This window comes from Plasmodium malariae (assembly GCF_900090045.1).
Source record: "Plasmodium malariae genome assembly, chromosome: 8".
NCBI classification, from domain to species: Eukaryota; Apicomplexa; class Aconoidasida; order Haemosporida; family Plasmodiidae; genus Plasmodium; species Plasmodium malariae.
In genome coordinates, this window is record NC_041782.1 from 1,071,011 (window position 1) to 1,089,685 (window position 18,675).

An 18,675-nucleotide genomic window follows, 5' to 3' on the forward strand; every position below is an offset into this window, starting at 1 on the left:
TTTATGTTTTTGTTGCTATTAATATGTTATCAATATATTTAAATTTAAAAAAAAAAAGTATTTTCATGCGTTATTATATATTAATTTTTTTCCTTTCGAAGGTGCAAATCTGTACAAATAAAACTACCATGTTCTTTTTTTTGAATAAACATAAAATTGGGAGCAAATGAAATGTACCTAAATAATTACATCCATAATATAAGGAACTCACGAAATAGTATAAAAAAATATACTAAATACATATAAACATATAGGTTTTTTTTTTTTTTTTTTTTTTTTTTTTTTCGAGTCCTTTTTTAATGTAGAGTAACACCTTATACTGTTCTATGGACTAAAAGAAAACTTTTATTTAAAAATGTAAAATTAAAAGTTCTAATGTAAGGGATTATATTTCTTTCTTTTTTTTTTTTTTTTTTCCCATAGTTTCGTTCATTTTTTGTTCATATGAAAAGCTAATTTATATCATGAAAATTATAGAGAGAAAAAAGCAAAAAAACAAAAAAAAAAAAAAAAAAGAGGATACATTAAAAAAAAAAAATTGAGTTCATTACTTATGCTTTTATTTATTATATATTTAAAATGAAGATATCATCAAATCAAATTATTTTTAATCTATTTTTTTTAAGAAAGAAGGGAAATTTTCTATAGCGTAGTTATTTGTTATAGGCTTCTGTGTGCGTTCTATTGTGCTTTTTTTTTTCTCGACTTTTATGTCATACACCTGTATTTCATTTGATACACAAAAATTTGGAGACTTTTCCTAAAAAGTTATTTATTTTTTTTTTTTGTGTAATAAACCAAAAAATTAGGAGATATTTAAATATATTCTTTTCTTTCTTTTCTTTCTTTTCTTTGTTTTTTTTTTTTTTTTATTATAATTAATTATATGTAATTTTGTTCTATTTTGTTATTTTTTTTGTTTATTTTACTTTGTTCTTCGTTTATATTTCTTTAGATTTTCTTTTATTTTTTTAATTATTTTCTACCTGTGTATTCTGCCAGTTAAAATCCAAAATTTCTGTCCACTTGCTTGAATTTTTATTTATGTTAATTTTTTTTAATAATTCTGACAGACCATCATAATTCAGATTATAGGGAGAAAAAAATAGTTTCTTCGAGCTAAAGACATTAAAAAAAAATATGAACAGGCAAGGTTTAAATCGAATTGAAAAAATGCACATATCATATATGGTGTATCATTCTGAAAATATATTATGTACATATGTACATTTGCATACACCCACCGATCCACACACACGCACACACATGCATGTACACATATACATATATTTTTATGTACTTCTCAATAACGGGTGAACTCATTGAGTTAATGTAGAAATTGGTTTCTCTTGTGTTATGTATTCTTATCTGAAAATTTTGTAGAAAAAAAAAAAAAAAAAAGAAACAAAAAATAGTTGACCGAATTATGTGGGTATAATTGTAATTTGAAAAACGTATAATAAAAAAAGAAATTATCCTAGCTTTAAAAAAAAAAAAAAAAAAAAAAAAAAAATTCCCTTCTCTACATATTTATTTATTTCAATAAAAGGGCAGTTCCTTTTTTTTTTTATTTTTATAACTTGCTTCGAATTAGTTATAATATTGCATTCTACGCAATTATATATTAAAAGGGACGATTCAACGGCTGCAACCCTGAGTAATAAGAAAATATATATATGATAGTATGATACTGGAAATGGTGCGTAACATACAAAACGAAGGGAAACATAAAACAAAAAAAAAAAAAAAAATACGTAAAATAGAATAAATTAAAACGTAAATTAACGCATAAATCAAAATACACTTAAAATTTTACATCCTGAAAAGTGCAATAATTGAAGGAATATATTATTTTACGAAATCGAAAATAAGGTGTACCTTCACACCTTTCATTACAAAGGTATAAATATAAGTGCATATATGTATATGAGTTTATGTATATACATATGTATTTTGCGTATTAGGATATGTCACATGCTTCTTTTTATCCCTACCAAATCGTGCAGTTTTTAATTTTCTGTATTAATACAGAACTTAGAACATCGAGAATTATAACTTCACAATTAATCTGTTAACACAAAATTAAATGTCCGTATGAAGTAAGAAATATAGAAACGTTTCATAATATAATATTTTTTGATGTGCTATTTTTTAATGTACTAAATTATCCAGGAGTAAACTAGAACATTCGGTTTCACCTAGACCCCTTATTATCCTACATATACACCCAAACACACACACGTATATATATATATATATATGTATATATATTTATGCATATATAAATGAACTTGTTCAAATTCATTTTATTTTATTTTTTTATTTTTTTTTTTTTCAATGCGGATACTACTGTTTTCCTGTATTGTACGCACCTTTCATTTTTAATATTTTGAAAAGATAGTTTATAATGAGTAATATCAATCTGATTGTCGATTAATTCTTTACTATCATCTTCGTCATTAACACTATCACATTCAGGAAGAAGAAAATCATTATCGTAGTTGTAACTAAATTTTCCTAATTCTATTTTATTTCTATGCTGAATAAATGTACATTTTAGAGATTCAATTTCTTTTATTAATTCTTTTAGTTTCTATTGAAGTTGTAAAGAGAACACGTAAATATAAATTTATGTAAAGTTAAAAATGTATTTGATAATGATGATGGTAATAATTTTATTTTTTTTTTTTTAATTTACTAATGCACCACACCTTTTCATATAAAATGACTGAACTGTGCTTGAGAAACTGAAAGTATATATTTGATAACCCCTCTTTTAGTTTTATAATTTTATCGCTTAGTTCGTTGATTTCTTTTAATATGCCATCGTTGTACTCGTTGACTTTAATTAGTTTAATTTTATTTTCAGTGTCTAGAAGTATATGAAAAATATGCAAAGGATTAAAATAATATATAATTGAAAAAGAATATTATGTTATGATAAAGAAATGAAAATCGAATGAAATTTCATATGCGTACGTTACACATCCTGGAAAATGTGATAACTGTTGGGAATGTAAATATACATGTTTGAATGTATTGGCACCTATGCGTATGTATATATATTAATGGGCGCGTAAATCTTTAAAAATTATTTTAAAATTTTGTATAAATATAAATAGCATGTAATTGATCAAAACCTTTCAAGATTTTAAGAACAATTTCATCATAATTATCACCCCCATCAATTATTAAATGCTCATCCATTTTTTTTCTATTTTTGTTTATAGAAAAACTTAACGTCCCGTTACTTTTGTAAAATTTTACGCGAGAAAGAATGAAAGAAAGATTGAAAGAAAGAATAAATGGGCGAATGAATGCGCGAATGAATGAACGAATGAATGGGCGAATGAATGGACGAATGAATGGACGAATGAATGGACGAATGAATGGGCGAATGAATGGGCGAATGAATGGGCGAATGAATGGGCGAATGAATGGGCGAATGAATGGACGAATGAATGGACGAATGAATGGAAGAATGAATGAATGAATGAAAAAAAATTGTGAGGTAAACAAGTTGCTATATAACGAAACAGAATTCGTTACTAATTTTAATTTATCATTAACGAAAAAAAAATATACAAACGTACGTATGTAGGTACATCCATATCCTCATATATATTTATTTATAGAATATTCACATGTACATGTAACAGAAAGAAACAGTACAGGCAAAATAAAAATACGAGTTCCTGTATTATTTACACAAATCGATATATATAATTAATACATACAATCTTTTTCAACATAGTAGAGAGATAAGAAATAAAATTAACATTAATCAAAAGAGCACTGAGGGAAAAAAAAAAAAAAGAATCTTCATTTTTTATTCAAGTTGATATAATGTGTAATTTTAAAAATTATGCCTATCAAGCCAGTGCAGCAAAAGGTATTATCCTTTATATCAATTAGATAAAGAAATTTTTAAAAATTTAAATATGTATATGTATATTATTTGATCATATATACAATATTAGTGTTTGCATGTACTGTGCATTTTCTTTTGAATTCGTACGTACTTATAAATAAAAGCATTTTTACAGGTTTCTCCTTATTATGCTATCGCCCCTTAAAATTGCTACAGTGAGCTGTTATATACGTGTATACAAATATATTTATACATGATTTCAAGAATGTGTATATAATGTATATTTTATATATATATATATATATATGCTCATTTACTTATAATGCTACTATGCTTGAAAAAAAAATTTCTTTAGGAACACATTAATACTATGTGTGTGTATTTCCATTTATTTCGTTTTATTAAGTTTTATTTCCTTTTTTTTTATTTCATTTTAATACCAATATGTACATATACATATATATATAACAGTATTCATCGTTATACTAGCATACATAGGAAACATTTTAGACATTGCATTTTATTATTTTTTTTTTTCTAAATTTAAGTTAAAAAAAAATTTATGCCTTTAAAATTTGTAAAACTCAAAATTTAAGAATTGTTAATTTTCCTTTCGCGAAAATCGTTTTACGTAGTTTTAACCTCTTGTATGAAAACTTTCCAATGAACAAATTAAGAATTGTTAATAAAATATACTGAACTTGATTTTTTTTTTATTTTATAAAAATTAATGGAATAATAAAAAAGAAAAAAAAAGAATAAACATTATGTATTTTTATAAAAGCGTAAAAACATTTTTATGTAGAATATAACCTAAAAGGAAAGTACAATAATTTGGCAAAATATACAAATAGGGATTTTTCTCTTGTAAAATTAAGTTCCCCTTTTTTTTTTTTTTTCTTTTTTTATCCCCTTTTTCCTGTTTCCCATTAAATCATTTTCCTTCTCCTATTTAATCATTTTCCCTCTTCTATTTAATCATTTTCCATTTCCTATTTAATCGTTTTCCTTTTCCTATTTAATCATTTTCCATTTCCTATTTAATCGTTTTCCTTTTCCTATTTAATCATTTCCATTTTGTCAATTTAATTTGAGTTAAAATAAAATTACTGGTTAATTATTGAGAAAGATTGATTAATTTATGTAAAAAATGAACAAAGAATACTATCACAACCAGGAAGTACTGTTGGAAGCTCAGAATAATGATGACATCTTAAAAGAGAATCAGTTTAGATGGGTAACAAAACGAAAAATTAAGACTGAAATGATAGTGCACGGGTTTATGATTACAAATATGCACACATGTGGACTCACGCATACATACATACATAAGTGCACATGTGCATACGTAATTGGATACGCATATTTACATGTACCCTTGCGTACATAATTGAGTACCCATACTTATATGAACCAGTATATATATAATTTACTCACACATGAAATAACACTTTTTCCCTATTGGTTTGACCCAATTACCTGTAGGTTATGTTCCCCATAAAATACAAAACATTCTGGGTAAGTTTCATCTAAAAAGGAAAAACAAGCACAGTTCATGTATCACAAATGTATATATCGCAATGTCTTTAAATTTTTCCCATTTTCGTTATTTCGTTATTTCGTATTATCGTGTTTTCTCTTTTTCGCATTTTCTCATTTTCGCATTTTCTCTTTTTCGCATTTTCTCTTTTTTGCATTTTCTCATTTTCGCATTTTCTCATTTTCGCATTTTCTCATTTTCGCATTTTCTCATTTTCGCATTTTCTCTTTTTCGCTTTTTCATTTTATCTTTTCTTCTTTCTTTTAGACTTACTACAAAGAGATAGAATCCCTGTTTTGGACTGCTGAGGATTATAATTTTGATAAGGATAAACAATACTTGGACAACATTGACAAAAATATGCTTGTGAAATTGTTCGAGCTTGTTTGCTTCTATAGTTTGAAGTACCGACAACTGACGAAAAAAAAGAAAAAAAAAAGAACATAAAATGAACGGAAAGCTATGCTATAACTTTAATGCATAGTAATACACAAATGTACAAGAGCGGGTTAATTGCTCAACTACGTAATAGGACATATGTACGTATATATATGCACGTATGTATGTGTACACGTGTGTAATCGAATTTACTGTTCTTTTTATTTTTTTTTTTTCCACTTTGCAGGGATTTGCACGTGTACAAGGAACAAGCACTAATAACGAGCAAAATGTTAGACATTATTCAAATACCAGAAGGCAGAGCTTTTTACGGTTTTCAGATGTGTATGGAAAATATTCATGATGAAGTTTATGCATGTATTTTTGAAACGTATATTCCTGACTCTAAACAGAAAAGAGTAATAATTAATAAGGTAATACAACTAGATAGTGTTTTAAAAAAACAAAAATGGCTAACTGAAATATTCGAAACAAATATCCCTTTCTACAATAAACTAATTCTTATCTATATTTCTAAAGTTCTTTTTAACGGAACGTTAAATATTCTAATTGGTTATTGTAAGGAAAATTCTATTCTACCTGGATTATGTACCGTTCATGAAAAAATACATAGAGATGAATATCTTCATGGTGATTTTTCAGTTATGTGTTGTAATCATTTAAATAATAAATTAAAATATGAATATGTATTAGAATATTTTAAAATAGCAGTTGAGTTAGAGTATCAGTTCTCTTTGGAAATGCTAGAACTGTCTGTCTTAAAAATAAAAAAAGAACAAGTCAAATCCTTTTTGGAATATTTAGCTGATAGCATGTTAGTAAATTTGAAATACCCAAAACATTTTAATGCAAAATATCCCTTTTCTTGGCCTGAATTTAATAAGGTACTAAAGCACACACATACATACACACACACACATGCGCACTATCACGCGTACACTGCTTATATGATGTGTAAAATACACTTTAAGCATGAAACTGCTTAACTTTCGTTTTTCATATGTTTTGTCAGTTAACAGATATATACATACATATCGTACTGCTATGTTGTCACAACTGTCCGACATGTTATTTCCATTATGAAAATTCTCCACCAATGTTTTATATTATTTTATTTTGCTTTATTGTATATTGTTCTGTTATATATTATATGTTTTACATTGTTTTATATATATAGTACTTTTTTAATATTATTTTTGTATCTTTTTTTTTCATGTATTTATAGATCACTGTGAGTGAGAGTCAAAAAACAGAGTCCGTTAAAAAAGCTGATGAAATTTATGGTGAAAAACAAATAACGTTTGACGAAGACTTCTGAGTGAAGCATATCCTAATGGCAAAATTTAGGGATAAAAGGGAAAAAATAGAATAAAATAAATGAAGCGAAACAGAACAAAACGAAACTCCATCATTTTTATATGAAGTATGAAGCCACCATAAATGGGTAGACATATTTATTATTACCAACAGACCATTTAATAAATAAAGCAAAAATAAGAAGATATCACTTTGTATACGAACATCTGTGTATTATGTTTGTATGCAATGTATGTCTTTTTTTTTTTTTTTTTTTTTACTATTTCTTAATTTTATTTATATATATTAAATAAAACCTGCTCACTTATACATTATTTATATATATATATATATATAAGAAAATTCATAAAAATACCAAAAAAAAAAAAAAAAAAAAAAAAAAATTTACGAAAAAACTAAACACACCTTCAATTTATTTAACTCGGAACGCGATATCCAGTTCGTGTAATTTGAAGCAAATCATTTGAACAAATAAAAATGTAAAAGTTAAGGGAGAGTGGGGGATACACATATATATATATATGTACACACAGATATGTATACGCATGAAAATACGCATAAAGTATGCATATGCACAGATTGTTATGAAAAAGAGAAAAATAGGATTGGCTGAATTATAATTTGCTAAGACGACATTTTTATTTTTATTACATGCATAAGCGGTAATTCTTTTCCCTATACTTTCAAAGAATATAACTAAATATTGCTTTTAGTAAGTCTAAAAAGATGAAAAATTATTAGAAAGCTGCTACAAAATTATTTAGCTATATATATGCTCTTAAACATATATATATATATATATATTATGAAATACACAATATATAAAATAATTTATATGCACCCCCCGGATGTGCGCATAATTATGCTACTCTTGGGTAATTGTGCTAACATGAAATTATAATTTTAATTTATACCCACATTGAGAACTAGTGCAAATTCGTTAAATGCCATTTACATGAAATGTTTTGTTCAAAAAATGCAGATTTTTTTTTTTTTTCTCCAGCTACTTTTAACTATTCTACTTATTATAAAATGCATAAAAAATGTACATTTTTTTTTTTTTTTTCTGCACATTTGAAGGTGTGCAGGAATACTTTTTTCCTTCCTTTGTTTCTTTACTATGGTTATCAATGTGTACATATATGCGCGCAGTGCTTGTTTTATTTTTCTCAACAAGCGTACCCACACTTACCCTCACATACATATACATATTTGTAAAATTTTATATTAAATGTGAGACACTTCAAGCATAATGAGGCATCTAATATGGTTTCATTTTTCTACTGGAATATCATTTAGTTCAAAGAGTTCCAATTAAAACAAAATATTTTGTAAAAACCAAGTATCATTTTTTTATGGAGTATTATGGTACTCACTTTTTATAGAACATATAGCAAGCATTTTCTACATTCTACAATTTTATTTTGCACAGAAGATTTGATCAAAAAATAAAATATATGACGAGTATTCCCATTATTCATGTTATTGCATAATGCGCATATTTTTTACTGATATATATACAATAAATGTAAAATATTTTTTAAAATTTACAGTAATACTTTACGTGGATAAGGAAAAACACATTAAACTGCGTAAAAAAAAAAAAAAAAAATATGTAGGCATGTGCATAAAAAGTATATGAGGAATAAAGGACATCATAAGCAATATTCTTCATGCTATATACAAAAATATATACAAACATATTTATATTTTATATATACATGTATATGTATGTATGTTATATACACATGCATATGTATATATATATATATATTGTATAAAAAGTATGCACTTCAAAAATGAAGGGGGTTAGTTAAACCAGTAGTGTATTTACTTGCATATGTATTGTAGTCATTTATTGTAATAAGTATTCAAGCATTCATGATATGAACAAACATTAATTCTAAACAATTTATAAAATAATATATATTGCATATATAAACAAAAAATCTGAAACCCCCCTACTACTCTATTAAAGCTATCGTTAATCCTACATTCAATAGAAAAAGAAAAAAAAAAGAAAAAAAACCTAGCAAAATATGTGGTATCGTATATATTTATAATAATGTGCACTACAAAAAAAAAAAATAAATAAAATAAATAAAGCAATTAAATTATATAATCTTTTTTTTTTTTTTTTTTTTTTTTGCTATTATCTTAAAGTCCACTTTTTTTCATGAGAAAAAAATATAAATTTTTTCTTTTTTTTTTTATTATTTTTTATTTTAAAATATATAATTACATTTAATTTTTTATAAAATTAAAAATTATCCTTATCAAAAATTTTTAAAAGATCATTGTTAAAATTTTTATTAAGCCATATTTTCTTACAATATTATCTACATATTTTAAATCACATAAAATATTCATTTTATAAAGTTTACCCATTTTTTAAAATAAAAAATTATATTATATAATTTATAAATTCACCGTACTTGCAAAAAAAATGGCTAGTGTAATAACTCGCATATCAGCCCGGGAAATTTTAGGTAAAAGGCGCTCACTACGCATATAGTGTACTACATAAATGGATCCATAAGCGTATGTATACGTGTATACATCATATACATGCATACATATATATATATGTATATATATATGTATATATATATGTATATATGTATGTATATATGTATATATGTATGTATATATGTATATATGTATGTATATATGTATGTATATAGGTATGTATATATGTTTGTTTATGTACGTAGGTTCATACATGTATATATGATCCTGCGCGTGAATATCTGTTATTCCGTATGGGATGCTTTTATAAGGTCATACCAATTATTTAGTTATTGATATTTTTATAAAAAAGCTCAAAGTATAAATATTCTTTTGAAATATACCCAAATGGGTAGTTCATCATAAAAAATTTATACTTCAATTTTCAACAAATAACAGAATAACTGAGTTTATTAACTTCTTTTTTGTTTTTACTAATTTTATATGTTAACTTAATTTCGTCCTGTATAACCCATTTTTAAGTCTCAAAAATTGTACAGCTGCGATTACATTTGGAGAGGAGCATGCCACCATGCGTACGGATGAATAATATTGTTCGCCGTGCATGCCCTTATATATATATATATATATATATATATATATATACATACATACATACATATGAACTAATATACATATGAACTAATATACATATGAACTAATATACATATGAACTAATATACATATGAACTAATATACATATGAACTAATATACATATGAACTAATATACATATGAACTAATATACATATGAACTAATATACATATGAACTAATATACATATGAACTAATATACATATGAACGAATATACATATGCACATATTTTAATTTAAGGGGAGCAATTAAGCTCTCAGAATTACATAGTATTTGCTCTGCATAACCACCCCACAGATACCTTCATAAATTTCATTGTTCATAACACAATTGCGGTGAAGTTGTATATATATATACATATATATATGTGTGCCAATATATGCACGTGGGATAGTGAAATTTTTGGTGTAACGGTTTAGCGCGTACCTAATTTACTTCTTAACCGTTTTCTTGCGCGTGCATATGTAGAGAAAGACAAAATTTTCTTTGAACCTTTTTCAACAAAAAGCATGTTCTATATTTTTTTACGCGTTACTTTGTGATTATGATACTAAGATACGCGCACATTTTTTTCTCACATCTGCTGATGCGTATGTATATATGGCATGCATATATATATATATGTATATATACTTTTATATATGTATATGTCTGTTTATTTCGCTTGAACAGACTCCAGAGGAAACCCAACGGTTGAAGTCGATTTGGAAACAAACTTGGGTATCTTTCGCGCTGCTGTTCCTTCCGGAGCATCCACGGGTATTTACGAAGCACTTGAGCTTAGAGACAATGACAAGAGTAGGTATTTAGGAAAAGGTGTTCAACAAGCAATTAAGAATATTAATGAAAAGATAGCACCAAAATTGATTGGATTAAATTGCACAGAACAGAAGAAGATCGACAATATGATGGTTCAAGAATTAGATGGTAGTAAGAATGAATGGGGATGGTCAAAAAACAAATTAGGGGCTAATGCAATTTTAGCTATTTCTATGGCAGTATGTAGAGCTGGTGCTGCGGCAAATAAAGTTTCTTTATACAAATATTTAGCTCAACTAGCTGACAAAAAAACAGATCAAATGGTTTTACCAGTTCCTTGTTTAAATGTTATTAATGGTGGATCACATGCAGGTAATAAATTATCTTTCCAAGAATTCATGATAGTCCCAGTTGGTGCTCCAAGTTTTAAAGAAGCTTTAAGATATGGTGCAGAAGTATATCATACATTAAAATCAGAAATAAAAAAGAAATACGGAATCGATGCGACAAATGTAGGTGATGAAGGAGGATTTGCACCAAATATTTTAAATGCAAATGAAGCCCTTGATTTGTTAGTAAGTGCTATTAAGGGAGCTGGATATGAAGGTAAGGTAAAAATTGCTATGGATGTTGCTGCTTCAGAGTTTTATAACAGTGATAACAAAACATATGACTTAGATTTTAAAACACCAAATAATGATAAGTCATTAGTAAAAACTGGTGCTGAGTTAGTTAACTTATACATCGATTTAGTTAAAAAGTATCCTATCATTTCAATTGAAGATCCATTTGATCAAGATGATTGGGAAAACTATGCAAAACTTACAGAAGCTATTGGTAAGGACGTACAAATTGTAGGAGATGATTTATTAGTTACAAATCCAACCAGAATTACTAAAGCACTTGAGAAAAAAGCATGTAATGCTTTATTACTTAAAGTAAACCAAATTGGTTCAATAACAGAAGCTATTGAAGCATGCTTACTTTCTCAAAAAAATAATTGGGGAGTCATGGTATCACACAGGTCAGGTGAAACAGAAGATGTTTTTATTGCTGACTTAGTTGTTGCACTTAGAACTGGTCAAATAAAAACTGGTGCTCCTTGTAGAAGTGAAAGAAATGCCAAGTATAATCAATTGTTAAGAATTGAGGAATCCCTTGGCAGTAGCGCGCTTTTTGCGGGGGAAAAGTTCAGATTACAGATGAATTAACGGGAAAAGGCAAAAAAAATTAGATAAAAAATAAAGTTAAATTAAGGAAGAAAAAATAAAAATATATATATATAAATAAAAAAAAAATAAAAAAAAAAAAAAAAAAAAAAAAAAAAATAAAATAAAATTAAAAAAAGAATAAAATAATAAAAAAGAATAAAATAATAAAAAAAAAAAAATATACTATTAAGGCATAAACGAACACTAGCCGTTGAGAACGGAGAATTTTGGCACATATTGTTGTACGTAATAGTATGAGTTTCGTATTAAATGTATGTAATCAGGGCCCCATTAGTGCAAATGTGCTTGCAGATGTGTATAATATAATATATGTATGTACATATTTGTGTGCACGAGTATGTATACGAAGCCAAAATTACCCGTTTATGCAAATGTGTACAGTTCAATGTTTTTGCCGGGAAGACGTAGGTACGCATACTTTTTGATCTTCTTAAGTGCGAGTTTGATTACTTTTATAAGGCTTGTTTACATATGTAACCATTTAGTACTGTCTTAATGTACTTCTTTTATGAACAAATATTTCTGTCTTCTTTTATTTTTATTAACGTATAACTTCATCTCGGGTTAACGTTCGTTATTATATTATATGTATTTATTTTTTTTACTTTATTTATGTATTATTTATTTATTTATTATTTTTATTTTATTCTATTTTATGTATTTATTTTTTTTTTTTTTTTTATATACATGATCTTTTACAAACACTAATTTATAAAGAATGTTGATTAAGAAATTGATGAGAACACAAGGTATAGTATAATGCTGTATGGTACACCATATATTATATATAGCGCATAATATATATGTGTATAATATTTCGATCGCTATCAAACTGAAATTGAATGGAGCTATAAGCTTCACAAGAGAAAAACGGTCTGTTTTTCTCCTTTTTTGTTCCGCTTTTTTTCTTTTTTCTCTTTTCTTCCTTAGTATCTTTTAAAATTATATTTTAAAATAAGTGGACGTTTTGATGTTGAGAAGTCTCGTCGTCTCCTGCATTAAATAAGGAGACAAGTGACGGGAAAGAGATAAAAAGGTAAAAAAATTAAAAAGCATAAAAGTATACTAACAAAAAAGTATACTAACAAAAAAGTATACTAACAAAAAAGTATACTAACAAAAAAGTATAAAAAAACAAAAAAGTATAAAAACAAAAAAGCATAAAAACAAAAAAGCATAAAAACGAAGAAGTATAAAAACAAAAAAGCATAAAAACAAAAAAGCAAAAAAATAAAAACGAAGAAGTATAAAAACAAAAAAAGCATAAAAACGAAGAAGTATAAAAACAAAAAAGCATAAAAACAAAAAAGCATAAAAACAAAAAAGCATAAAAACAAAAAAGCATAAAAACGAAGAAGTATAAAAACAAAAAAGCATAAAAAACAAAAAAGCATAAAAACAAAAAAGCATAAAAAACAAAAAAGCATAAAAACAAAAAAGCATAAAAACGAAGAAGTATAAAAACAAAAAAGCATAAAAACAAAAAAGTATAAAAACGAAGAAGCATAAAAACGAAAAAGCATAAAAACGAAAAAGCAAAAAAACGAAGAAGCATAAAAACGAAAAAGCATAAAAACGAAAAAGCAAAAAAACAAAATAACAATATAATAAAATAATAAATGGATAACGTGACGCATGGACGAACCAACGAAGCCGCAAAACGTGACGGGTTATGCTGCTTGTAGGGGAATGAAGGATAAATATAAACATGTGAAGCATAAAAATTGAGAGATAATAAATGAGAAATTGCTGAAAAGGGGAAAACAACAACACTATGTTAACAAAACCGGGATATTGTAAAAATGTTCATTTCATTTATGTGAAATATTAAATTAAGTACAAAAATATAGCTCATGTTTTTTGTGTAATTCATTTTCTTCTTTTTACTGTTCATTAAATTTGAGTGAAATTATTAACACAAATAAAAAAAAAAAATAATAAAACAAAATATAAACAAAAAAGGAAAGAATATGTAATGCAATACTTTTTCTTTTGATGCATTTTTCACATAGAACAAAGTTCTTATGACTGAGGAGAAAACAGGCAAAAAAAAAAAAAAAAAAAAGAAAGAGAAAGCGAAAAATGCAAAAAAGGTAAAACAAGCAAAATAAGTAAAATAAGAAAAACAAGCAAAATAAGTAAAATAAGAAAAATAAGAAAAATAAGAAAAATAAGAAAAATAAGAAAAATAAGAAAAAGGAAAAAATATTGTAAAAATTCAAAGTTTCAAATATCCAAATTTTGCAAACAAATATTAACAACATAATTTTTAAGAATTTTTAAAAGTCAATGTTCCGTTAAAAATTGTTTTACAGCAGATTAAATTACTTTAGCACGTGTGTAAAGCAAAAAAAAAAAAAAGAAAAAAAAAAAAAGAAAAAGAAAAAGAAAAAGAAAAAGAAAAAGAAAACAGTAAAAAAAGAAGGTAAAAAAGTAAGAAAAAAAGAATGAAAAAATGAAAGAAAAAAAAAAGAACATATCTATATAGTAGGTGAAGTGTGAAATATATAATTTTATATACGTGCATGGAATAATATACCTCAAAACGCATTTTAAAATATAAAATATTTTTATATATCTTTTTTGTGTTAACTGAATAAGGGAGCTAATGTGTAAAAGTTCCTACATTTATTCATAATTTAAAAATATTTTTTGTATTATTTGTTAATCGCTTTTGATTATGTGTATATTTATTTGTAGAAAAAAAAAAAAAAAAAAAAAAAAAAAAAAAAATTTACTGTTATATATGCATATAGAACAAATACGTACATATAACATATACATATATACATAAATATAAATACATAAATACAAATACACATAAATAAATACATATATATATAAATACATATATATATTTACATAAATATAACGCATATGCATTACGTTTTGAAAGCCTATGGAGCAGATGCACATTTTTTCTTTTATGCTGTGCCCAATGACATACACTACAGCATGAAATTCAAATATGAACTTCTCATGTAAGCATTTGTATTAATAAATAAAATATTTTCTAAAACTGAATGTTTGTGTTTCATATTGTATAAAAACACTTCTTTTTTTTATTTGCTCTATTAATAACAATTTTCTGATTTTTTCATTTATCACATATATATATTTTTATATGCTGATTTTTTTTTTTCCCTTATTTGTTGATCTCCTTACACTATGCAACTCCATTTTTTCCGTTGAAACAAAATTTGTTAAACTCTATTTTGTTCCATTATGTAAATGCACATACATATATATATATATATATATATATACTTTGCAGTTAGAGATAAACTCATAAAATTGTCTATTTGTTCTTACGTGTTTTTTATGTCATTTTATGATATTTTTTTTTTATATTTTTTATTATTCATCCTCTTTTTAATTTTAAAAATTAACCTTTTTTTTTCTTTTGTCCTTAATGGTTACTCATTTGTTTGGCCACATTTTTTACCACATTTTTGATCACATATTTTACCACATTTTTAATCACATATTTTACCACATTTTTGATCACATATTTTACCACATTTTTGATCACATATTTTACCACATTTTTGATCACATATTTTACCACATTTTTAACCACCTTTTTTACCACCTTTTTTACCATCTTTTTTACCACCTTTTCGATCACGTGTTATACCTCTCATTTTTGTTAATTATTTTCCCGCTCGTTTTCTTTTAACTATATTTGCTATTCGTTTCTATTTTTTTTTTATTTCGGCTATGAATTATGGGGATAGGTAATTAAAGGCTAAAAGAGTTTTATTCAAGTTTCGTACGCAAAAAAAAAAAAAAAATAATAAATAAATAAATAAAAAAAGATAAATATAAGCATAAATACAAGCATAAACATAAACAGAAACAGAAACAGAAACAGAAATTGAAACAGTAATAGGAATAGTAATAGCAACAGAAAAGAACACCTACACTATTTCACCTGTTGATGATGACAAAGTATAACGTTATGTAATATATACCATTATAATTAAAGATGTCGTTACTTACAAAAAATTTGTGCACTCAGTAAATTTTTATTGTGTCTTTTTGTATGTTTTAGTACAAAATTAGAAACAACCTTTGTATATTTAACTCTTTAAGCTGTTAATTTTTTTTTTTTTTTTTTTTTTCATTTGTGTTTGTATTTATGTATCCTCTCAAAACCAAGTTTTGTGAAGTATACAACATTGTCAGTCACTTCGTAGACACATGTTTATGCATATATATAAATTCTCCCTGAAACGAATTACATACTTTAAGTTACCTTTTCTGAATCATTATAACAGCCGACATTTTACTTATTATGCTAATGTAAAATATTTCCCAGGGAAAAAAAATAAAATATAAAATAATATATAAAATAAAAAATAAAATAAAAAAAGTACATTAAACATTATTAAGTATACTGAATACTAAAAATTATTGAGAAGTAGTAAGAATCAGTAAGAAGTAGTAATAAATATTAAGAAGTAGTAAGAATCAGTAAGAAGTAGTAATAAATATTAAGAAGTAATAAGTACTAAAAAGGCGCACACCTTTATCACTTACTAATGGGCGAAACGAAAAATAATGTGGAGGTAATTCCTTCTAACAAGAAGAAGGTAAGTGGTTGCATAAAAATTCTTCCAAAAAATAAAAAAAAAAGCGAAAATTGTAGCAATTTGAGAACAAGCAGTTTAAATATAAATACTAGAAAATGCTGCAATGAGAAGAGAGATAATTCTGTAAATAATTTGGACAATTTGAACAATTTGGACAATTTTGAGTTACAGTGTCGTGATTACATAGATGAAGTGCTCAAAATAAATGAATATATAAAACTTCCAAATAGTATAAATAATGAACAGGATAAAAAGAAATGGAAGAAAGCACATTGCTTAAGAAATAAAATGAAACAGTATGATCTTATGACAAGAAAAAGATTATATCAAAATAATTTTATTAATAATAAGGCTAAATTTAATAGAGAAAGATATATCATTTTAAATAAAATTCCACTATATAGAGAAGCTTTTCCATCAATTATAAATACGTCAGATAAAATTAAAGAAGATATCATTCGGACTTATCTGAAAACACATGCTGCTTATTTACTATCTGAGAAGAAAAGAATTAGTAATAATTTAAGCCTTAAAAAAAAAAGAAATTCTAGTTATTCATACAGAAAAAAACAAACTGATAAGCATGAAGTAAATAATTCCTTAAATTATTATTATAATTCTCATCCTGGAATGTACAACCAAACTAGTGCAAGATATACAGATAAGTTTAGAAAAAGGGACTTATCATATAATTTGTGGAAAAAAATAATAATTGACAATATAAAAAAAGGGATCATTAACCCAACCACATGTAAATATTTAAGTAGAAGTAGTGTAAAGAAATATGGCCTAGGAAACTACAACATGAAAAAGAGCGACATGAAAAAGTATAATGTAAACCGCTACAGCTTAAACAACCATCATCTGAGCAGCCATCACCTGAACAGCCATCACCTGAACAGGAACGACATTGAAAACTACAACATTTTAATAAACGGTTCATATCAAAACTTGAAAAATATGCAAAATGGAGGGAAAAATTCTCTCAAAGCTTATCAGAAAAGTATTGCCAACAGACCGACTTCAATTTCAAATCATGAATCTCACATGATACGTAACAACTACTCGAGCAACATACTTGTTCATGATGAAAAAAGAGAAGATGCTTATGAACTCAACCCCAGAAGAACAAAAATGAACGCACTATCAAACTCAAATAGCATTAGGAACTCAAGTACTTGTGATTCCTCAAATGATTCTAAACATATACATGATCATAATAATTCTAAAACTAATTCTACACACAATACTACTGTAAAAACACATTATAAGTATACTAATAATAACTCTAATTATTCTAATGAATCTATAAATGGATCTATAAATGAATCTCTAAAAAGGCATTCAGAGTGTCAAGGGAAAAACCCCTGTGGAAAATCCAGCATAGAAAATGAAAATTTTATTTATAAAAAGGACCGCTTTTCCTTATTGGGTAGGATAAAAAATAATAAAGATATAGAAGTTAAGCTAGTTTTAAACAAAGTGTAAGCTGCGCAAGGGCGCTTAACATAACACATATGATCAATTATGATGAAGGACAGGAGGAGTCCACAGTTAAGAAGGCTCCCAAAAAAAAAATACCATGACAAAAAGATTGATAAGTAAAAATAGAATATATAACCACAACAGGAACTAAAAGAGTGGGCATTTAAAAGAACTCGTCTAATTACAACTGGAACAATTGTAACAATTATAAAGAGAAAAATTAAGGTCATTTGGAAAAGTTGCATAAATATATATGGGATAAATACGCTCAAAAAAAAAAAAAAAAAAAAATATATATATATATGTATATATGCACGTATATGTGTAGGCCTAATTTTTAATTTTCACCTGTTTAACCTGCATTGTTCATAATTT

At 25.7% G+C, this 18,675-nt stretch overlaps 4 protein-coding genes across 4 annotated transcripts; 3 read left to right on the plus strand and 1 right to left on the minus strand.

Moving 5' to 3' along the window:
* Window positions 1–607: 607 nt before the first annotated feature.
* PmUG01_08031700 (tubulin binding cofactor c, putative) lies at window positions 608–3,207 on the minus strand (the record flags this gene model as incomplete). Its single annotated transcript, XM_029004479.1, has 9 exons — window positions 608–760; window positions 987–1,119; window positions 1,301–1,368; window positions 1,581–1,653; window positions 1,995–2,068; window positions 2,161–2,215; window positions 2,373–2,593; window positions 2,712–2,872; window positions 3,141–3,207. The coding sequence occupies 9 exons, from the start codon at window positions 3,205–3,207 to the stop codon at window positions 608–610; spliced, it is 1,005 nt and encodes a 334-aa protein (XP_028861163.1).
* Window positions 3,208–5,021: 1,814 nt separating this feature from the next.
* Window positions 5,022–7,128, plus strand: PmUG01_08031800 (ribonucleotide reductase small subunit, putative; the record flags this gene model as incomplete). The annotated part of the gene is made up of 5 exons (XM_029004480.1): window positions 5,022–5,108; window positions 5,357–5,389; window positions 5,679–5,815; window positions 6,037–6,694; window positions 7,036–7,128. The coding sequence occupies 5 exons, from the start codon at window positions 5,022–5,024 to the stop codon at window positions 7,126–7,128; spliced, it is 1,008 nt and encodes a 335-aa protein (XP_028861164.1).
* A 2,445-nt stretch (window positions 7,129–9,573) lies between these two features.
* ENO (enolase, putative) lies at window positions 9,574–12,199 on the plus strand (the record flags this gene model as incomplete). The annotated part of the gene is made up of 2 exons (XM_029004481.1): window positions 9,574–9,616; window positions 10,902–12,199. 2 exons carry the CDS (start codon window positions 9,574–9,576, stop codon window positions 12,197–12,199), a joined length of 1,341 nt encoding a protein of 446 aa, XP_028861165.1.
* A 4,565-nt stretch (window positions 12,200–16,764) lies between these two features.
* Window positions 16,765–18,303, plus strand: PmUG01_08032000 (conserved Plasmodium protein, unknown function; the record flags this gene model as incomplete). Its single annotated transcript, XM_029004482.1, has 1 exon — window positions 16,765–18,303. One exon carries the CDS (start codon window positions 16,765–16,767, stop codon window positions 18,301–18,303), a length of 1,539 nt encoding a protein of 512 aa, XP_028861166.1.
* Window positions 18,304–18,675: the final 372 nt, after the last annotated feature.